General features: G+C 44.4%; 6 protein-coding genes across 6 annotated transcripts; 3 read left to right on the forward strand and 3 right to left on the reverse strand.

The window, feature by feature from the left end:
* Nucleotides 1-30: 30 nt before the first annotated feature.
* L199_007311 (uncharacterized protein) lies at nucleotides 31-1,966 on the reverse strand (the record flags this gene model as incomplete). Its single annotated transcript, XM_064893004.1, has 7 exons — nucleotides 31-183; nucleotides 248-326; nucleotides 386-1,119; nucleotides 1,181-1,395; nucleotides 1,462-1,624; nucleotides 1,689-1,829; nucleotides 1,892-1,966. 7 exons carry the CDS (start codon nucleotides 1,964-1,966, stop codon nucleotides 31-33), a joined length of 1,560 nt encoding a protein of 519 aa, XP_064749076.1.
* A 353-nt stretch (nucleotides 1,967-2,319) lies between these two features.
* L199_007312 (uncharacterized protein) lies at nucleotides 2,320-4,073 on the forward strand (the record flags this gene model as incomplete). Its single annotated transcript, XM_064893005.1, has 9 exons — nucleotides 2,320-2,613; nucleotides 2,692-2,708; nucleotides 2,774-2,886; nucleotides 2,945-3,009; nucleotides 3,073-3,144; nucleotides 3,200-3,266; nucleotides 3,330-3,448; nucleotides 3,535-3,591; nucleotides 3,672-4,073. 9 exons carry the CDS (start codon nucleotides 2,320-2,322, stop codon nucleotides 4,071-4,073), a joined length of 1,206 nt encoding a protein of 401 aa, XP_064749077.1.
* Nucleotides 4,074-4,461: 388 nt separating this feature from the next.
* L199_007313 (uncharacterized protein) lies at nucleotides 4,462-8,205 on the reverse strand (the record flags this gene model as incomplete). The annotated part of the gene is made up of 9 exons (XM_064893006.1): nucleotides 4,462-4,572; nucleotides 4,637-4,917; nucleotides 5,013-5,372; nucleotides 5,442-7,021; nucleotides 7,073-7,408; nucleotides 7,475-7,712; nucleotides 7,789-7,919; nucleotides 7,984-8,096; nucleotides 8,173-8,205. 9 exons carry the CDS (start codon nucleotides 8,203-8,205, stop codon nucleotides 4,462-4,464), a joined length of 3,183 nt encoding a protein of 1,060 aa, XP_064749078.1.
* A 2,364-nt stretch (nucleotides 8,206-10,569) lies between these two features.
* L199_007314 (uncharacterized protein) lies at nucleotides 10,570-11,872 on the forward strand (the record flags this gene model as incomplete). The annotated part of the gene is made up of 6 exons (XM_064893007.1): nucleotides 10,570-10,592; nucleotides 10,712-10,875; nucleotides 11,040-11,141; nucleotides 11,217-11,285; nucleotides 11,346-11,686; nucleotides 11,816-11,872. 6 exons carry the CDS (start codon nucleotides 10,570-10,572, stop codon nucleotides 11,870-11,872), a joined length of 756 nt encoding a protein of 251 aa, XP_064749079.1.
* Nucleotides 11,873-13,192: 1,320 nt separating this feature from the next.
* Nucleotides 13,193-15,847, forward strand: L199_007315 (uncharacterized protein; the record flags this gene model as incomplete). Its single annotated transcript, XM_064893008.1, has 7 exons — nucleotides 13,193-13,582; nucleotides 13,653-13,979; nucleotides 14,041-14,307; nucleotides 14,402-14,578; nucleotides 14,640-14,882; nucleotides 14,998-15,485; nucleotides 15,580-15,847. The coding sequence occupies 7 exons, from the start codon at nucleotides 13,193-13,195 to the stop codon at nucleotides 15,845-15,847; spliced, it is 2,160 nt and encodes a 719-aa protein (XP_064749080.1).
* Nucleotides 15,848-16,128: 281 nt separating this feature from the next.
* Nucleotides 16,129-18,174, reverse strand: L199_007316 (uncharacterized protein; the record flags this gene model as incomplete). The annotated part of the gene is made up of 9 exons (XM_064893009.1): nucleotides 16,129-16,152; nucleotides 16,252-16,818; nucleotides 16,899-16,992; nucleotides 17,057-17,170; nucleotides 17,233-17,445; nucleotides 17,511-17,603; nucleotides 17,660-17,871; nucleotides 17,934-18,095; nucleotides 18,151-18,174. 9 exons carry the CDS (start codon nucleotides 18,172-18,174, stop codon nucleotides 16,129-16,131), a joined length of 1,503 nt encoding a protein of 500 aa, XP_064749081.1.
* Between the last annotated feature and the right edge of the window lie 163 nt (nucleotides 18,175-18,337).

The raw sequence follows: 18,337 nt of genomic DNA on the forward strand, positions 1-18,337 counted from the left end.
ATGGATTTATGAAATACATCGTGATCATGTTCATGTTTCTTGTTGAACTATATGCCATATTGGCGATGCTATTTTTCCCGAATAACTATATGCTAACCAATTCAACTTCGGGTGCCAAGCGAGCGAACTGACCATTCCGTGGACTGGTAGTTTAGCTACCGTTGCACCGGAATAGACAGATACCTATAACAATGGAGTCAGTCAAGGGAATTCATCTCACTCTGCGTCGGATGAAGAAGGAACATACAATAGCGATATACGTATCGTCGCCTCCCAATGCTATATATTCCCCGTCATATGAGAAAGCGATATGTCGAATAGCCGAACTGTATATTATTGCTTGATTTCAGCATCCTGTCGAAGTAGAGGGCGAATGTTGACTCACGAGCAAACATCAAATGTCCTCTCACAGATCCAATCTCTCGTATCAAACATACTCAACAGAGCATCCTGACCCCCTACAGCCAGATATCTCCCCTGAGGATCAAACGCCAAACCGAGTAAGCTCGCACTGTGACAGACAGCATGTCTGAACCGTTGAAGCTGTTTGGCCTTTTTCTTTTCTGATGGTTTGGTAGGAGGAGGGGGAAGGGGAGGAGTTGGTTGTCGACTAGGTGCGACTGATGAAGCGTTGGGTGCATTCTCAGATGGGTTCTGCATCACTGTTTGGCTGGTACTAGCTTCTGTCATTTCCACGTCCCCACTATCCTCTAAAGGTTTCTCGTCTTCGCTTTTTTTGACATCGCCTTCTTTCCCTTCCTCGCCGTTCTGCAATGGTTTAGATTCTTCTTCTTCTTTTGCCTCCCCATCCGCTTCATTCATCTCCACATCGTCTTCCGCAACCTCTTTCCCCTCTCTAGTATTTTCTGGCGATCCCTCACGACTCCCTTCTCTGCTCTTTACAGCCTCGGCTGTTTCTTCATCGGTGGGTAATTTAGGTGTCGAGGTCGTGGTCGAAGGTCCACTTTCAATAATCCTAGGTTCAGGTACTTCTTCCACTTGTTGTTCCTCTTGAGCCTGAACTTGCAGTTGCGTGGGATAGATCCAAGCGTTTATCGACCCATCGTTCGATACTGCACACACCAGTTTTCCAGAATTGGTGAATCGTAGACTATTTATCTGTTGCAGGGAATCATACCAATTCAGCAAGATATTCTGAGCGACTAAGGGAAATGCTCACCTCCTCAGCTCCTATATCCATCAAAGCCCCTCCCAAAGCTATATCCTCCCTCCTTTCCCATTTTTCCACTCCGTCAACCGTATTCAGCCAATAGAAGAACACCTCGTCCCTGTTCCGCTGAGGGCAAACTACCGCAAAGTGTCGGCCGGAAGGATGGAAGGATATGTGCAGTACGTCTCCTGGGATTTTGAACGTTGCTAGCGGGGATGACGGTGCTGCGTTCATCATTCAAAGTCAATATGTTGATCTGATCGCTGGGAGAAAGGAGTTTATTCCCTCACAAGTGATATCCCATACTGCTATTACACCACCAGCCGAAGATCCTTTATCTCCCGATACCAGTATATTCGGTTCGACAGGAGACCAAGCTATCGACCCGACGTGCCCATTATGTACTGTCGTCTTCGATGAAGAAGGCAAGGATGTTGAAGCCCTTGCATCGATCTATCGAAGAAGTCAGAGCCGTCCTACCCGAATGGAAAGGGTATATTTGTTGCTTGATACTCACCTTCAACTTCGTATCCCAGAACAATATTTCCTTGAATTCACCTCCCGTAGCTATTCTCCTCCCGTCACATGACCATGCTACACTTCGTACATGCTTGACGTTGCCTCCTCGTACGTCGTGTGACCTGCTGAATGTTGGACGCTACGACATGATGAGCAATCTAATAGAGCGTGTGTTCGAATTGGAGATATTCAACAACTTACCTGTAGATCTCTGGCGGCCGGCTGAGCGATGGGGAAGAAATCCGGTCTGTAAGGCTGATCAGACTCGTTGACCATTTTGCCTAGTAGTGCTACGATGATGGATGATGATCTCGGACAGATGAAAAGTAGATAGATATTTAAGGACTAAGGGGGAGATATGATGGGTGAAGAATGATGGATGATGTCAAAATCGAAACTGGGATTGGCTCGGTTTACCCGGTTCACGTAACGTGTTCATCCTATCATCCTACTTCATCCCCAACACTGTATCAAAGACAACTATCTCACTCGTCTGCATTTTTTCATCTGATATCAAACGCAGAACAGCAAGCAGGTTCCGATCCCAGCAATAGACAAGGCACAGGTATAGAAGCTCTTGGATTGCTTTTGATTTAGCATCAGTATCCAAGGCGTACCATCTCGACGCAATGTCATTCCGTCCCCTCATCACCCTTCGTCCGCGGTCTTCAATCCCCATACCCATTCCCATACATACGCGATCCCTATCTACCTCTCTACCTCGATATCGACCTTCTTCTTCCTCTTCATCATCTGGGATTGCAGCGACCGTATCTCAGACACTTGGTTCACTCCAAGATAGCGTAAATGACTTAGCTGAGAAGTTCAAGAAGGCCGTTCAGCAGAGTCACAGTGAGCAGTACGAGGGTGTGGAGGAGAGGGGTCTGAGGATGTTGATCTTTGGTAAACCAGGCAGTGGAAAGGTGAGCCATATGACCCAACTTCATATCCATCTCATAAGGAAGGGCGGACGATGTAACTGACTGACTGCTCGGTCAAAGGGAACATTAAGTGCTCGGTTCGTCATTCACCTTCTCATATGATTTTGGGGATTCAAACTGATATAATTGATTTGTGGTATAGACTGGTCAAAGAGTATGACATAGCATTCGTATCTACCGGTGACGTTCTGAGAAAAGAAATAGCAGCAGGATCAGAAGTGGGTAAGAAAGCTGAAGCGGTCGTAGCTAGTGGTGGTGAGTCCATACCTCTCCCTACGTCTCTGATATATCTAGCTGATATCGTTCTGATCAGGGTTGGTATCGGATGAATTGATGTTGGAGATCGTCAAGACCGAGCTGGATAGATTGCATGGTAGAGTGAGAATCCCATTGGCTTCAAACATCTTTCCTTGCTGATTCAGATGAACCTGTCATTACTAGAGCTGGATAGTAGATGGTTTCCCACGTACTTTACACCAAGGCGAATTGTTAGATTCAGTGTTGAATCAAGAGGTATGTCAATTCACATACTACTCAAGTATTTGACAACGACTTACAACTTGTACAGAATCGACCACTAAACATGATCGTCCACCTCAACGTCCCAGATTCAGTCATCATGGCTCGTATATCAGGTAAATTCATCTTGTGATCTAGCACAACACTATCCTCAGATTGACAATGACCATCATAAACAGCTCGATGGGTCCATCTGCCCTCTGGAAGAGTATACAACACCACTTACTCTGCGCCCAAAGTACCTGGTAAAGACGACATAACAGGTGAACCCCTGTCAAAAAGACCTGATGATACACCTGTACGCGTCATTCATCACACAACGAGTTTACTATGCGGTTGTTGGTTGACTGATCTAAATCATCAACTGGTATTGTATCGAAACAGGAAACTTTCTCAAAGAGGTTACAAGCCTATTATGAATCGACTGCACCATTGTTGGAGGTGAGTTTCGTCTCTACTGATTTATTCCCAGTTCATTTCCTTCTATCACCTAAGGCTGACATTTTTCGTCCTCATCGTAGTACTTCGCAAAGACATACCCTTCATCATTATTCTCGTTAAGTGGTTCATCTTCCGACGAGGTACTTATCGCTGCTGGCTTGAAGACTCCCGCTGTTCAAGGGAAGGATCAACCTGAAACTGACTTTAAAACGTTTTCTTCTACCCTCGACCCCAACTCCTCTACGGATACGAATGTGAATGAAATCGAACATACGAAAACGATGGCTGCGCTCGATCAGTTATGGCCTCAATTAACCAATTTGATCGAACCTTTCAATCTGAGAAGAGCAAAGAAGACTTTAACTAAGGATGGAAGGGAATTGACTGAAGATGAAGTGAAAGAAATCAGGAAAGAAGCGGACGATTTGAAGGATCCAAATGAGATCGATGTGAATGGCAAGAGGAAAGCTCATGTAGAGTAAAGACTGAACGTAAATCAAATGGTAAGAAAGAGTGAGAGTGAACAAACAACATAATCATCTTGTAAATAGATCATAGGATATCGTGCAATGTCAATGCCATGTATATAGTCCAGTCATAGTAGATTCGATAATCAATATCAAGCTGAATCAATGCATAAAAAATTAAATTAACAATTGACTACTGTATTCCTCCTTCCTGGCCTGAAGTATTCAAGATATTTCATCCTTTGTTTCGTTTTTTCTGTTATCTGATCTGAGAGAAATTGTCCTATATGCAAAATATGATGGGTTTCGATTTTTTGGTACTATACACACACTCTTCAATTGGATTGAAGTGAACCTTTAATTCCTCTTATACACTCTTTTTGATATCTCGTATGTTTCAGACCTATGCGGAAAGCTTCGAGAAGAAATGGAAGAAATCGACGTTTGAAGCTTGCAGTGAGCATTCGTAGATATAATGTGAGCTGACCCAAGCAGACCAAATAGCTCGTTGGTACTACACCCGAAACCATCAGTATTTGTACTTCATCCTCATCCTTTAGGATTGTCAATCAACTCACTTGTTCAGGTAATCGCTGCATCAAAGTATCCAATCCGACTTTATCGACTAAAGTCTTCGGTATGGCTCTAGAAAGGACATTCTTCCTACTTGCGATGTTCTCATACAAGTCGGAAACTTCCAATTCATTTTGCAAGTCGTTGAGTGTCGAGGAGAGTTGATCCGAGATGACGGTTCGCGATTTGGTTCCCTTGTTTCGCGACCATTCTTTCGTTATGCACGTATATTCCGCTGCGGCGTTCTCGCAGATTTTAGATTGGATATCTCGAACATAACTTTGATCTATAGTATCGCGAACGGGTCACACGATCAGCAAACGATTTTTGAATCACACAAGCAAGATCTGGGTAGGATGAGAGAAAAGCAAAAATACTCACAAAATGGCGAAGATTTTCCATCTTTGAAAACCATCAGATCCAAGTATTCTTCATCATTCAATCCCAATCCAGCAAGCACTTCAAGTGAAGACGAAGTGACACCACCTTTGTTGGTCGAGGCATCCTTGAAGTGAACGACACCTTTCTTCTCCATGAACAATCTCGCTTGTTGAGTGAAGAAGAGATTGGCTCCTTCAACAATGTATTTGAAGTGAGGTTTACCCTCAGCGTCGATAAGCTGGTTGACATTGGAGATGTTGACTGCTTCAGGTCGACCACCACATGGCACGAATAAATCGCATTTCACTCGGAAATGGAATTCGTTTCTGTACTGAGTTCCATCGGGGACGATCTCGCCGGCTATCATAAATACACATCCATCAGCAAGTGTTCATGCAACTATTGGTAAATGGATCAGGGATAACTTACAAGGCAATTTCAAATCTTTGTCATCTACCAATACTCTATAACCATCAGGACCGAATTTCGAAGGATCAAATTCACCGATCATCTTTCTACCTTTGGCCAATCTGATCAACTCCCGTCTGTCTAAACCCGCAGGATCGTAGATGATTCCACTTCCATCGATGATTCCGACGGTCTTGTCTTTTGAAAGTAAGATCTCGTTTGAACCCAAATCACCGTCTGGTCCACCAGTCTGGAGCTTCGTCACGTCCTTCTCGTTGAGTCCGTGAGCCTTGAGAACACCAAGGATGTATTGTCTCACAGACAAAGAGGTCATACCGTAGGTATCATGCGGGATACCACCGAGTAACTCAGCAGATTTACCAGTGGTAAAAGATTTCCACCATGGAGCCTGTCTCGATCTGGCATGTTGGGCTGCCCAGTCCATCAGATCCGCAGTATTCTCATCAGGTCCAAAGAAAAGGATTTCAGGATCCTGTCTTCCACTGACGTCCACGATCTTCCCTTTGATACCAGGTGTTTTACCGGGGATAAGCAAGTCAATGATTGAGTCGGCATACTTCTCGAAACATTGCTTGTAGTTCGCACTGACATCAGGTAAGATCGTTCCCTTTGCACCACCTTCGGGAATGTCCTTGTTCTTCAAGTTTTGAGTGGAAGATAGAGCATAGTTCTCATCGAACAACGTTCTAACGTTTGAATTGTAGTTCTCTTTACTTCTTGATCGGATGATTCGGATACCACCTCTGGCAACATCTCTGAACCGAACGTGGAATCCTCGGAAATCCGATCCGACAATGAAGAACATACCAAAGGGTTTCTTCGGGTATTCCACATCTGGAAGGAAGTTGGGATCAAGTCGGAAGGAAAGAGCGACCTTGGTAGGTTGGTAGAAGTTGCACTTGAGAACGTGTTTGTTGAAAATGAGCAACGCCTCGAGAATTTGTACAGCGTGTTGATTGGCAGCTGTCCTCCTGATCTTTTGGTACAATTGCTCGTCGGTGAGAGGTTGTTCGGTCTTGAGTCGTTGGAAAGAGAGGGTAGGAGTGAGTTGAGATGCTTCATCGGCAGCTGGGTAGTGTACCATGGCAAAGTTGATGTAAAGCATTCGAACGAGATCAGGGTGGTTCTGAATAACCTCTTTGATACTATCTCTAGTGAAAGTCTCTTCTCTGAATCTAGTCTTGATCTTGTTCAATACCTCAGCGTGGTCAGGATTAGACTCATCGAGAGCATTCTTCAACGCGAGATAGGCTGAACCAAGTCGGTTACAGAAGTGTTGAGCGAAGATCCAACCGACATAGGCGTATGTGGCTTCCTGGACGGCGTGAGGGCTGTCATCGTCATCGGCAACGGAGAAGAAGGGATTATCGGGAAGACAGTAGAGTAAAGAGGCTTCTCGGACAACTTGGTGAATCGAGTGTTCGATAGGAGGAGCTCGGGTGTTGGGAACGGGGTTGAGGTACATTGAAATAATGGTCACACCGTTTGAAAATTGCTCAACGTATTTTCGAGCAGAGTAAAGACCGTAGAAATGGTAAAGGTCACTGAGCGCAGAGAAGAATTTCCTTGTACCTCCCATCCTAAAAGCTCTGTCAGTGAATATCCCGAATATTTTGGATGTAAGTACTCACTTGTAACCAATGACCAATCTTCTCTCTCTAGAATCTTCAACCTCGAACATCTCAATGACAGGTCCGTATCGTCTCTCCACTTCGTTCATGACATGTTGGTAGACCTCCAAGGTGTTCTCACTGGCCTTTTCGAGGAAAGCTGAATCTGAGACTGATCTAATTTCGGTGGTACCTTCAGCAGTCTTGACAGGTGCTGAAGTAGGGAAAGAACATCTCGAGACAAAGTAACATCTGAGTTGTTGGGAGATGGTCGAGGAGATAGCACCGGTCGATCGATAGGTTTCGAGTCGGTAAGCTTTCTCAGGTGAAGATTCGTCAAAGAAGAGAGAATCGATTCTGGTCAGGAGTACACGATACTATCAGTCTATGGCACCGGACCTATAGAGTGAACGTCTAACTCACCTCTTCTCTACTGTACCACCGGGACCATCCGTTACGGTCACACCAGCTTTCGAAGTGTGGATGAAGACCGCTCCTTCTCTCCCCTTCTCTTGACCCTCAGGTGTGATCTTCTCAAGATCGATGACGAGTTTCTCGGGATCATGCTTGGTGTAAGCTAATAATTTAGCGGAGAATAGAGCGAGAACGTGATCCGCGATCGTCTCTGGTTTTTCCCAAAGGAAGTAAGAGTTCTCAATACCTACAGCCAAACACACACAAACAATAAGTTGATGTTGATCGAAATCACGTCAGATCACATAAGAATGAGTGCTTACCGAGATGATTGTAGAACCAATCCACTTCGCCATGCACTAGTTCTTGGGGCATGAATCCGCTCTCGGCGAGAATACGAGATACGTTGGCTTGTTGGTCTGCCTTGGCTGGGAAAGGAGATGACTTGTAGCCGCTGCATGAATCATTCGTTCAGATTAGCGAGGTTCTCATACACATCAGAGGTTGTCGTGTCTCACATCGTGTCCTTTCTGATCCTGTTACCTCCTGATTCCGAGCTTGCTCTAGAGGATCTTCCGGAAGCAGCACCGTTGATGAGGTTAGCTACCTGTTGAGGAAGTGGAGGCTGGAGCTGTACCATTGCATATCATCCAGTCAGCATATTTGGCTCCTAGCTATAAGGATGCAGTACGGATGTAGATACTCACCGAGCCATTGGGCGTTCCAATTGGAGACGACATTATTGATTAAAATACAATATTTGATTGTTGTTGTTGGTTTGGTTTAAGCTATTATCATAACACAGAGTCAGTTTGGGATGATTTTTATATATAATCGCCAGATGTCGAAATGTGGATTGTAGCAGCGAAGTTGATCAAAGAGAATGAGAAGATGAGAAGCGAGATAAGGTCAGAAGTCAAATGACGCGAAGTAAGAAAGAGGATGAGTTATCATAAACGGCGGCAATGCCGGCCCTTACTGATTGCTTTGTTAAAAGGTGTCAAGGCAACCATCCAAAAGAAGCGAAAGATGAAAAAGTATCACATGACGAACCTCAAAGAAGAAGCAGGGCTTACGCTTGGTAGTAAAGAAGCAAGAATTGAAGGTGAAGAGTGAGATTGATTGAGGGGTATATGAATACACTGCTGTATTGAGAAGTCGCGTAAAAGAAGTTGAATGGGGGAAAAACAAAGTTTGGTTTGAATAAGTAGTGGAGATCTCAGCGGGTAGGTTCTACTATATATAGGTGTGTGTGGGATGAGATTGAGCAGAATGATAAGGTAGGTGGATAGATATGCGGAGTATGTCATTGAACGATATGGGATGTGGGATGTGGGACGTGAGATAAGAAAAGTGTTTATCTATGCGTACTGAGAATGAGTCGATTTCAGAAAAAAACGATGAAACACCACTAGAATCCATCTGTCATGATCAACAAACGAAAAGATATCCAAAGGACCTCCTTGGTCTTTCACTCTCCGGGTCGTGAGATACCGAGTCAATATCCATGGGGTTGAGAGATAGGAGACTGAGAGAAGACACAACAACACAACAAAGCAAAGCAAGCAAGGTAAAGGGGCAGTCCTATCGGATAGGATAACAGGATGAAAGTCACGAGTGGTAACAAAGATGAATGGGAGGCTGGCACATAACATCAAAGGATACTCTGACAGCAAGTCACCTGGTATCTTCAACGACAACCGGTCCGATAACAATCAACAAGACAAGACGGTGGGGGAAGGGAAGCATTCCACGTAGACAAAGACATAGCCATAGAGAGTGAGATTGTCACTCACCTAGGGGCTATATGAACGAGGCCATATGGCTTTGATTTTTTCTGGGATGTATGAGTAGATGGGAAAGTGGGGAAAGACTTTGGTGCCCCCTTTGAGCTATATATATATACATATGATATTTCATGCATGAGAGTTGACTGACTGCTCAAACAAGCCTTTTCTAATCTGCTCAAAAGATTTCGAACTTTTCAGAGCAAAAGGTCAAAGAAAATGACGAAATTCGAAATCATCGTTTATGTAGACGACAACTATGCATAGTTCCCCATACGGATGAACCCTGAGCTGATGGCTATGCTACAGTCAACGTGAACACGCCTGGACAACCCAGATATTCGAAATTGCTCATCATCTCGTTTACATTTTTCATGCATGGGCTCGCTCAACGCTGTAAGATATCAATCAACCGCACAACATGAGGATTGTTGTATGTCGTAATATTTCGGATCTGTGATGATGATCAATTTCGAACGGGGCTCATTGATTTCGAATCCTCTTCGGTATTGTCGGGTCAGGCTTATTTTATTTCGAAGAGGACCTACCTACCTCGCTTGGACTCATCGTGCCATGCTATAAAACGATGGAATGCGTATGTACTCTGTAGTGGACATACTCTAAGCGCCTTGGGGTACTCAGCAGGGTTTTTTTCTCCAAATCACATGACTGCTCGAGTCGATGCGACGTCTAAAACCAAGATCTTTCGCTGGTATCCTTTACAGCGCTGTAACGCTGCAATTGCCAAGTACCCCTACTCGAATAACGGTCATGCGCTGAGGCGTCTTTCAGAGATGTGATCACGAGATGTTGCAATGTTGAATGCTTTGTTCTATGCGGGACTGCCGAAATAACATTTTGGTGCTGCTCTGAAATTGTGTTTTCGAATATCATCGGGAGGTTGGTCCGGGTTACCGGAAAAGGTTGGAGGGAGGAGGATCAGAAGCAAGATATCCACATTTGCCTACGGTGCATCTCATGTCAGTATGCCCTCTGAGTCTAGACATGCTCGGTGCAGTCATTCGAAGAGGTTCGCCATCATCATGATCGACCATCGATATCGTTGACAATGGCGGACAAATGTGTCGAGGAGGTGGTATGATATTGAATGTCGAATGATGAGGAAACGTCGATGTTGTTGTCGGGTATTGACCAAAAGCGGCAAAAGATCAAAATTCACCTCATCGTCTCCTCTATTCCAACATTAATCTTAATCAACTATTTCGCAATTCATATCTCGTCTCTCGGAGCTCGGTAGACTTTGAGCTGGTTATATCAAACATACATCAGGAATGCGTCAAATGGATGTTAAGTAGGATGGAATCGTTATCGTGGGATTAGTGAGTCCAAGCCCTTCCAAATCCTCTTTTCCCATATCTCATGACGAAATCCGTTCTCAGACATTGAGGTCTCAAGCTGAACGTGTGTGTGGGGTTTTGCCTTTGTTTCGTGATCACAGCATACTCAAATACGTCCTACTAGGAGATTCAGCAACCGGCAAATCGTCGCTTTTGATCCGATTGACGGACGATAGGTTCGACCTTACTGAACCTACCCTAGGAGTCGAATTTGGAAGTAGGATAATATCGGTCGGTGAAGAGGGTAAGAGGGTCAAGGTGCAGTGTGAGTGGCTACTATCCGTACGGACAAACTGTCTCAACTCAATCCGACGGCAGTAGAAAAGTAGAAAATTATAGAATCAGAAGTGACGGGTGGATATGACATGGCATGACATGACATGAGATAGGATGGAATGCTAATACACGGAATTTCTGTGACATTTATAGGTTGGGATACAGCTGGGACGGAGTCCTTTCGATCAATAACAAGAAGCTACTTTAGGGGTGCTGCTGGTGCTTTACTAGTGTACGACGTCACTAGGAGGGAGTGTGAGTGAACTGACTGCTCACTTGTCATTCCTGGTTGAAATATCATGTTAATCATTACTATCTTTCTCTTTTTAGCGTTCGATCATGTAACATCATGGCTCGAGGATCTACGTAAATACGCTGATGAGAATGTATCCATCATACGTGAGTCAATCTACTTATTCCAAACGATGCTCGAATGTGCTAATCTGATTATGGATACAGTGGTAGCAAACAAGATAGATCTCTGTACATCCACACCAGCACCACTTCCATCAATACAGTACGGACATCCCTTCCCTGCTCCCGATACGCCTCTGGATACCTCATTATCCCGATCACCTTCGCCTGCCCCTGCTCCCGATGTACCTCCTAGCACCACCCAACCGAAAGATCTCAAACTACGGCAGGTGAGCAGTATGGAGGGAGCGTTATTTGCCAAACAGCATGGATTACTATATGTTGAGACCTCAGCCAAGGAGGGATGGGGTGTGACTGATGCGTTTGAATGGACTGCGAGGGAGGTATTGGATAAGGTGAAGAAGGGGGAGATGGAGAGGAAAAAGGTGAGTAAAGCGAATCATGCACTTCCATACCGCATGGACGAATGGTCGAAATCAAGACTTTGGTGGATTCTCTATGCCTGTAACGTGAATCAGAACGCTGACAGTGAGATACCTCTACTCTCCAAATAGCCTGGAGGAGTGAAGTTGAATGAGACTCGACAGAATAAGGGAGGAAGATGTTGTTAGCGTCGTTGTACATACCAATTGTCAATCAACCGAACAGTGGAATCAGTAATGAGGAATTAGGATTTATAATACCTCGCAATCAAGTATAATCGCGAGAGAAGAGAAATGAATTTCTTGTTGTACTTCTACATATCTGGAAGGTCATCCATGATAAAGGACGATACTGAGCTTTTCTCCTTGGCATTTAAACATCAGTCTTCGCCTACTGTGTCATATATACTTTGATACGAGTGAAGAGTTGGTTCATCATCTGATAGTACTTGTGTTGATCTCATCTGCCTGCAAGAGCCATCTGCCATGTGTATGGATGGATGTTCTTAAAGGTAATTAATTGGTCTATCTCCGCATGGGCTTCTGGAACTGAGTGACATTCTGGATTCAGGGTTCAATCGACTGCGTATCATATAGCGTCATACTAAGAAAAAATCTATTTTTTACTTCTATCTATAGCTTGTTACAGGTTGGTTAGCTGCGGTGATGAGACGTATTCGCAGTTTGCATGCAAACAGAGAGATCATGAAACAAAGGTTCTAGAGTTGGTCATCTTGATATACAACACGATGTCGATGGTACTCATATCTTGTTGTGGATAATTCAAGTCGCTTCAAAGTAAAGAAAGGACAGGGTACTGTGATCTGCGCAGATCGAAGTGAGTCCCTTTTCATTTCTTCTTATCTTCCGGAATCGAAGGTCACTTTGGAAGATCATCGAGAATCGTTCTGTCCACTTGGATAGGATACGAAAAGACAGGACGAGGACTAGTTCTTGCTTTGCCTCCCGAATGCACCCCGCTCAGAGGTTTATATACATGATCACGATTTCCTAAACCCATACCATTTCAATTCCGATTTCGTATTGTTTTTTTTTCTGTGAACTGCGACTGCGGAAGCTTCTATCAACAAGATTGCGGTTTCTCCATCTTTTTTTGTTCCATTTTTGGAAGTCGGTCGCTTGACTGCGAGTTTGCTATGGAATCTTGTGTTACTACGGGCAAAGCATGAAACGTGGATTGCTCAATGGACCTAGACTCGGTAGGAGCAGGACTGATTGTTTGTCTTTGAACAGGCTACGATATCACCCAGTATCGATAGTATCTAACGACGACGACTCAGCAAGCTGAGTCTCTCAGCTAGGAAAAACGAGCGAATTCTTCGTAAAGCTATACAAAACAGCAAAGCGATATATAGCCTTTCCGTCTAAAATTCCAACACAAGATCCTATATATACATACTATCTTCGAGGTCACGACATACGGTACTGAATCATCGAAACCTTCATCAGCTTGCCCCATCCCAAACCAAATCAGCCCACCTAGTCAAAATGCCCTCTCCAACACCTAAACCGAAATTGCATATCCCCCTAGCTGAAAAATCCTCTCCATTCTTCTCCAAACCCTATAACCCCTCACAATTATCGCCCATCCCAGATAACTCGCCAGAAACCAAATCGAACTTACATTCTGACTCGCCACAGGATAGTTCCGAAGGTGGAGATGCAGATTGTCAAACACCCCTTTTACCTCCTAGTCCAGGTAATTTAGAGAATGGTGGTATGGGTAGTTATCCATTCCCATCTTATCAGTATGGTGGATTGACAAGGTTGAAGATCGCTTTGAGAAAAGGTTTACCAAGTAGTTTGATAAGAAGGGTGCTACTATTGATATTGGTTGTGGGATTGATGGTTTTGGGTCTACATCATTCAGATGTTAGGGTGAGTTGCCGACTCCTAACTTGTAGAATGTCATAAGCTGATTGATTTTCTGGTATGATGATCAAATCAGCAAATGGCCCTCTCTTCTTCTTATTCCTCTTCGCGAATACCCAACTCTGACGATCTGTCGACAAACGACGATCTATCCAAACCTTACAAACCTAAAAGACCCTTTAAATACCCATTCAAGCTATCCACTCCGTCCGGAGTCAAACACAAGTCCATATATTCCAATGCTGCCTCCGAAGGTAAGAGGGAGATCGATATAGCTTCGGACCCTCTACCACTCACTGCGAGTCTAAGACAAAGACTGGATGCATGGAGAGACGCTCCAGGTGGAAGAGGTGAGGTGGAAGGTGAAGTAGAACATGGTGGTTTCGTTCAATGGAATTTGGAAGTGAGTCATCACAAATCCATTCCCCCAATCAGTGCTGATGCTGATCGCTTTTGGTTCATAGCAATGCGATACGATCGATCAACAACACAACACTCACATGATCCAGCATTCCGCCAATATCTGGGCATCGGTCAACCGAACTTCCCTCCATGACTATAGGATGAATTTGATAAATCACATGGAGGGAGTGTTGGAATCGGGTGAACATGAGAATTACGGAGAAGGTAGAGGTATAGTAATGGTTGCTGGAAATGCCGATACTTTACAAAGAGTTAAATGGAGTTTGGGTATGTTGAGGAGTTATGGTAGTGAATTACCTGTACAGATTGTGAGTGTGGTCATTCTAGACATGGACTATACCCTTCTCCCTCTGGGGTTCAAGGGAACAAAAGCTGATGTCTAGCTGTTTTGTAACGATGTAGTACCATTTCCCAAGTGAACGACCTAACGACGATGATCCTATCCGAGACGAATTGAAAGAATTGGGTGCAGAACTGGTAGAAGCGCTGGGACAGACCAGAGATGCGAAAAAGAACAAATCATATCATCTCAAAGCTCTCGCAGTGGTACAGAGTCCTTTCAGAGAAGTCTTGTACCTTGTAAGTACCTCAACCGCCCCTGTTTGTCCGAGCAAAATTCACAAATCAATGTTGTGTTTAGGACTCCGATTCGATACCCACACGTGATCCGGCGTACATGTTCGATGCGCCCAATTACCAGCGATTGGGTATATGGGCGACCCCAGATTATTGGAAGACTTCCGCGAATAATCCCATCTGGTCAATTATCGGTGTGAAATGCAGGAATGAATGGGAAATGGAAACTGGTCAGATGTTTGTCGATAAGAAATTACATCTGGACGTTTTCTTATTGATCAAGTATATGTTGGAGAATCATGAGTTTGTGAGTGATCTTCGAATTTTCATTGTTCAGACCATCTTCGTTGTCGAACCACAGAATGTCTCTACCGATTGTTTCACATATGGTATTATATACTAACCTTTCTCCTCTTTGATAGTGGTTCTACTTCTCTGACGGTGACAAAGATATATTCCGTTGGGCTCTCTTGGCATTGAGAAAGCGATGGGCCGTCCCCGGTCGATGGGTCGGAGCAGCCGCTCTGCCATCCGGTACAGCGTCAGGCGACTTCTGCTCTCATACGATGCTTCAACATGATTCATGGGGTGAACCTCTCTTCGTACATTACAATCTCCTCAAGCAGATCCCTTCAGGTGTAGGTCGAGGATTCTCATGGGGTAGGACTAAACAATTACCGTTATTCAACACTTGGCCTGCCACACCCTCCACAGCGAGGTTGGACGAGCCTTCGCGCAAACCCGCCGACGACAATAAACCCGGATTGGGCGATGTCGATTGTGATATGCTTGCGGATGCTCAGGAAGATGGATCTGCAAGAGCACCCGCAAAGGAGATGATCATGCGCCGAGCGGCCAGAGAGAGAGGTGTTAAAGTCAAATATCATGGTGGATGGATATCTGCTTTGTGGTGAGTATTTTTCGGCACTCGTTATCATTGAAGATGAAACAGTTCACATTCAGTATGGTAAGGAGCGAGAGCTGATTATCTGTTCAATCCGCAGTATCGACCTGGAATATATCGATCCAAGACCTGAGGAACGTAAAGAAGCAGATGCCGAAAGAAAAGCGATCTTAGAAGCACAAAACCCGTCGTCGGAAGATACACCTAAATCGGAAGGGTCGGAGGAAGAAGAGTTTGTCGGGACAATTTACCCAGATTGGGAGCAGAGTCCTATAGAAGTTGTCCAATGGAAGGATGATGTCAATCTAGTGGATTTCGAGAGGAAGATATATGATCTCGGGTTTAAACCTAGCGGACCTGGGTTTTAACGTTGCATTGGGGTATGATCATAGCATAACATAAGCAAGAAAAGCAGGATGGAAGATATAAGATTAAGGATGATCAAATTCCTATATGGACAGATAATAGAGCTGGCCTCGATTTTTTTCTTCCATTCCCAATGTATTGTTAGTATTACTTTTAACATACACATGCAGTACTGTATGTTGTCTTTGTACTTTGATTCATATAGATGGAATAGGATAGATGTAACGATGAAGTACGAAAATGCATATACGAATGATTATCTATGATTTGTATGTATATATATCTATATACCACCGATTGTGATGAGCTAAATCGATACAAGAACATAGTCAGCAAAAGATGTTTAACCTTGTGTACACTATAGATAGACAAAAATGAATTATGGATGGACAAATGAATAACTCACCTTTTCAATTTGGAACTCATTAATACCACCTGGTCCTCCTTCTCTTCCAAACCCAGATTGCTTGACACCTCCAAAGGGAATACATGCCTGGGCAATCACACCGGTATTGACCCCTACCATACCGACCTCCAACCTCTCCGCTACCCTATTAGATCTCGCCAGATCCTTCGTGAAGAAGTATCCTGCTAGACCAACTTCCGAGGAATTCGCTCGGTTGACCACATCATCTTCATCATCGAATTTGAAAAGTGGTGCCAAAGGTCCGAAAGTCTCTTCTGAAGCTACGTAACATTCTTTCGGTACATCCACTAAGACGGTAGGTTGGAAGAAACATGATTCTCCTTCTGCATTTTCACTCTTGATTCTTGATCCACCGACTAATACTTTAGCTCCTTTTGAGACGGCATCTTGAACGTGTCTTTCGACTTTCTCTACTCCTCTGACATTCACCAATGGACCGATGAGAACCCCTTCATCCATACCGTTTCCTACCTTTAGCGCTTCGACCTTCTCAGCGAGCAAAGAAGCGAATTCATTGTATATCTTGGAGTGGACGAAGATTCGGTTCTGCCCAAAAAGAAAAAAAGAGACAACATACCAATCAGATATTTATCATTGACTGTATATTGGGGTATTCTGATACTCACGGCACAAACACATGTCTGACCCGCAGCTCGGAACTTGGAGGCGATCACACCTTTAACGGCAGTTTCGAGATCCGCATCATCAAAGATGATAAAGCTAGATATTTGTCAGCTAAAAGAGCTCGGTTGTGATATATTTGTATACTGTATTCGATACCCACGCTGCATTACCACCTAATTCAAAGGATAGTTTCTTCAAAGTTGAGCTACTCTGCTTCATGAGTAATCTACCCACTGGGGTTGAACCCGTGAACGAGATCTTCGATACTTTGGGGCTACAATAGTTTTAACACCCATTGTCAGCCTCTATTACTTTGCATGTTATTGTTTAACTCACTTTTCACATAATTCCAAACCCGCTGCAGCTTCCCTATCACCTTTGTCCATGACTACCACATTGACCACTCCAGCGGGTATACCGATCCTCTCACACAAGACGGCCATAGCCAAAGCTGAAAGGGGAGTCTCGGCAGGTGCTTTAATCACTACCGTACATCCTGCTGCGAGGGCAGGAGCCATCTTTCGAGTTATCATGGCGTTGGGGAAATTCCTACAGCACATAAATCTTTCATTAACGAGCTGACATTTGAGCAATAGGTGGGAATATGTACATACCAAGGAGTGATCAGACCACACACTCCTATGGGTTGCTTGATGACAATATTTCTCGTACCAGGGTATGGACTAGGGATAGTTTGACCATATGTCCTAAACACGTCACCTAATTCAGTATATGACCCTCGCAGCTGTGGATTTTTACCCACCTCAGCCCCTCAGCAGCATTCCATTGCATGAATGAAGCACCATATGCGATTTCTCCTTTAGCTTCCGCCAGTGGTTTACCATTTTCCACGCAAAGGATCGTACCGAGATCTTGGACATGCTCTTCCATCAACGCATGTAGTTTGAGCAAGTAGGCAGATCGCTGGTAAGCTGTCAAAGCTGCCCATGCAGGCAAAGCAGCTTTGGCGGCATCCTATATCACGACATACATCCAATCAGCAAAGATATCTGTGAGAGAGGTGAATCCGAACCTACAATGGCTTCTGCAACTTGTGTTCTAGGCATATGCGGCATGTCAGCGAGTTTAGCTCCTGTAGCTGGGTTGGTCAAAGGGAAGGTAGCCCCGTCTGATGCCGATACCCATTGTCCGTTGATGTACCCTTGCGAACGGAACAAGTCTGAGTCAGACAGTAAAGCCTAAAGCAGGGCAACATCAGTGACTACTGAAAGCTGAAGAGGAACGCGAGCTTACAGCGAGGTCTTGAGTTTTGGACATTGTGGATACGGCAATAAGTGGATGTATGAAGACAATCTGGAGAAGGTGCAGATGTACTAGTATGAAATTGACTTTGAGTTGCTCCTACAAGTTGACAGGCAGGTGGATAGCTAGCTAGCTGGAGAGCCAGACAAACGAAATTTCAGAAATCCATACAAGTTAC

This window comes from Kwoniella botswanensis, chromosome 2 (assembly GCF_036426115.1).
Source record: "Kwoniella botswanensis chromosome 2, complete sequence".
NCBI lineage: Eukaryota > Fungi > Basidiomycota > Tremellomycetes > Tremellales > Cryptococcaceae > Kwoniella > Kwoniella botswanensis.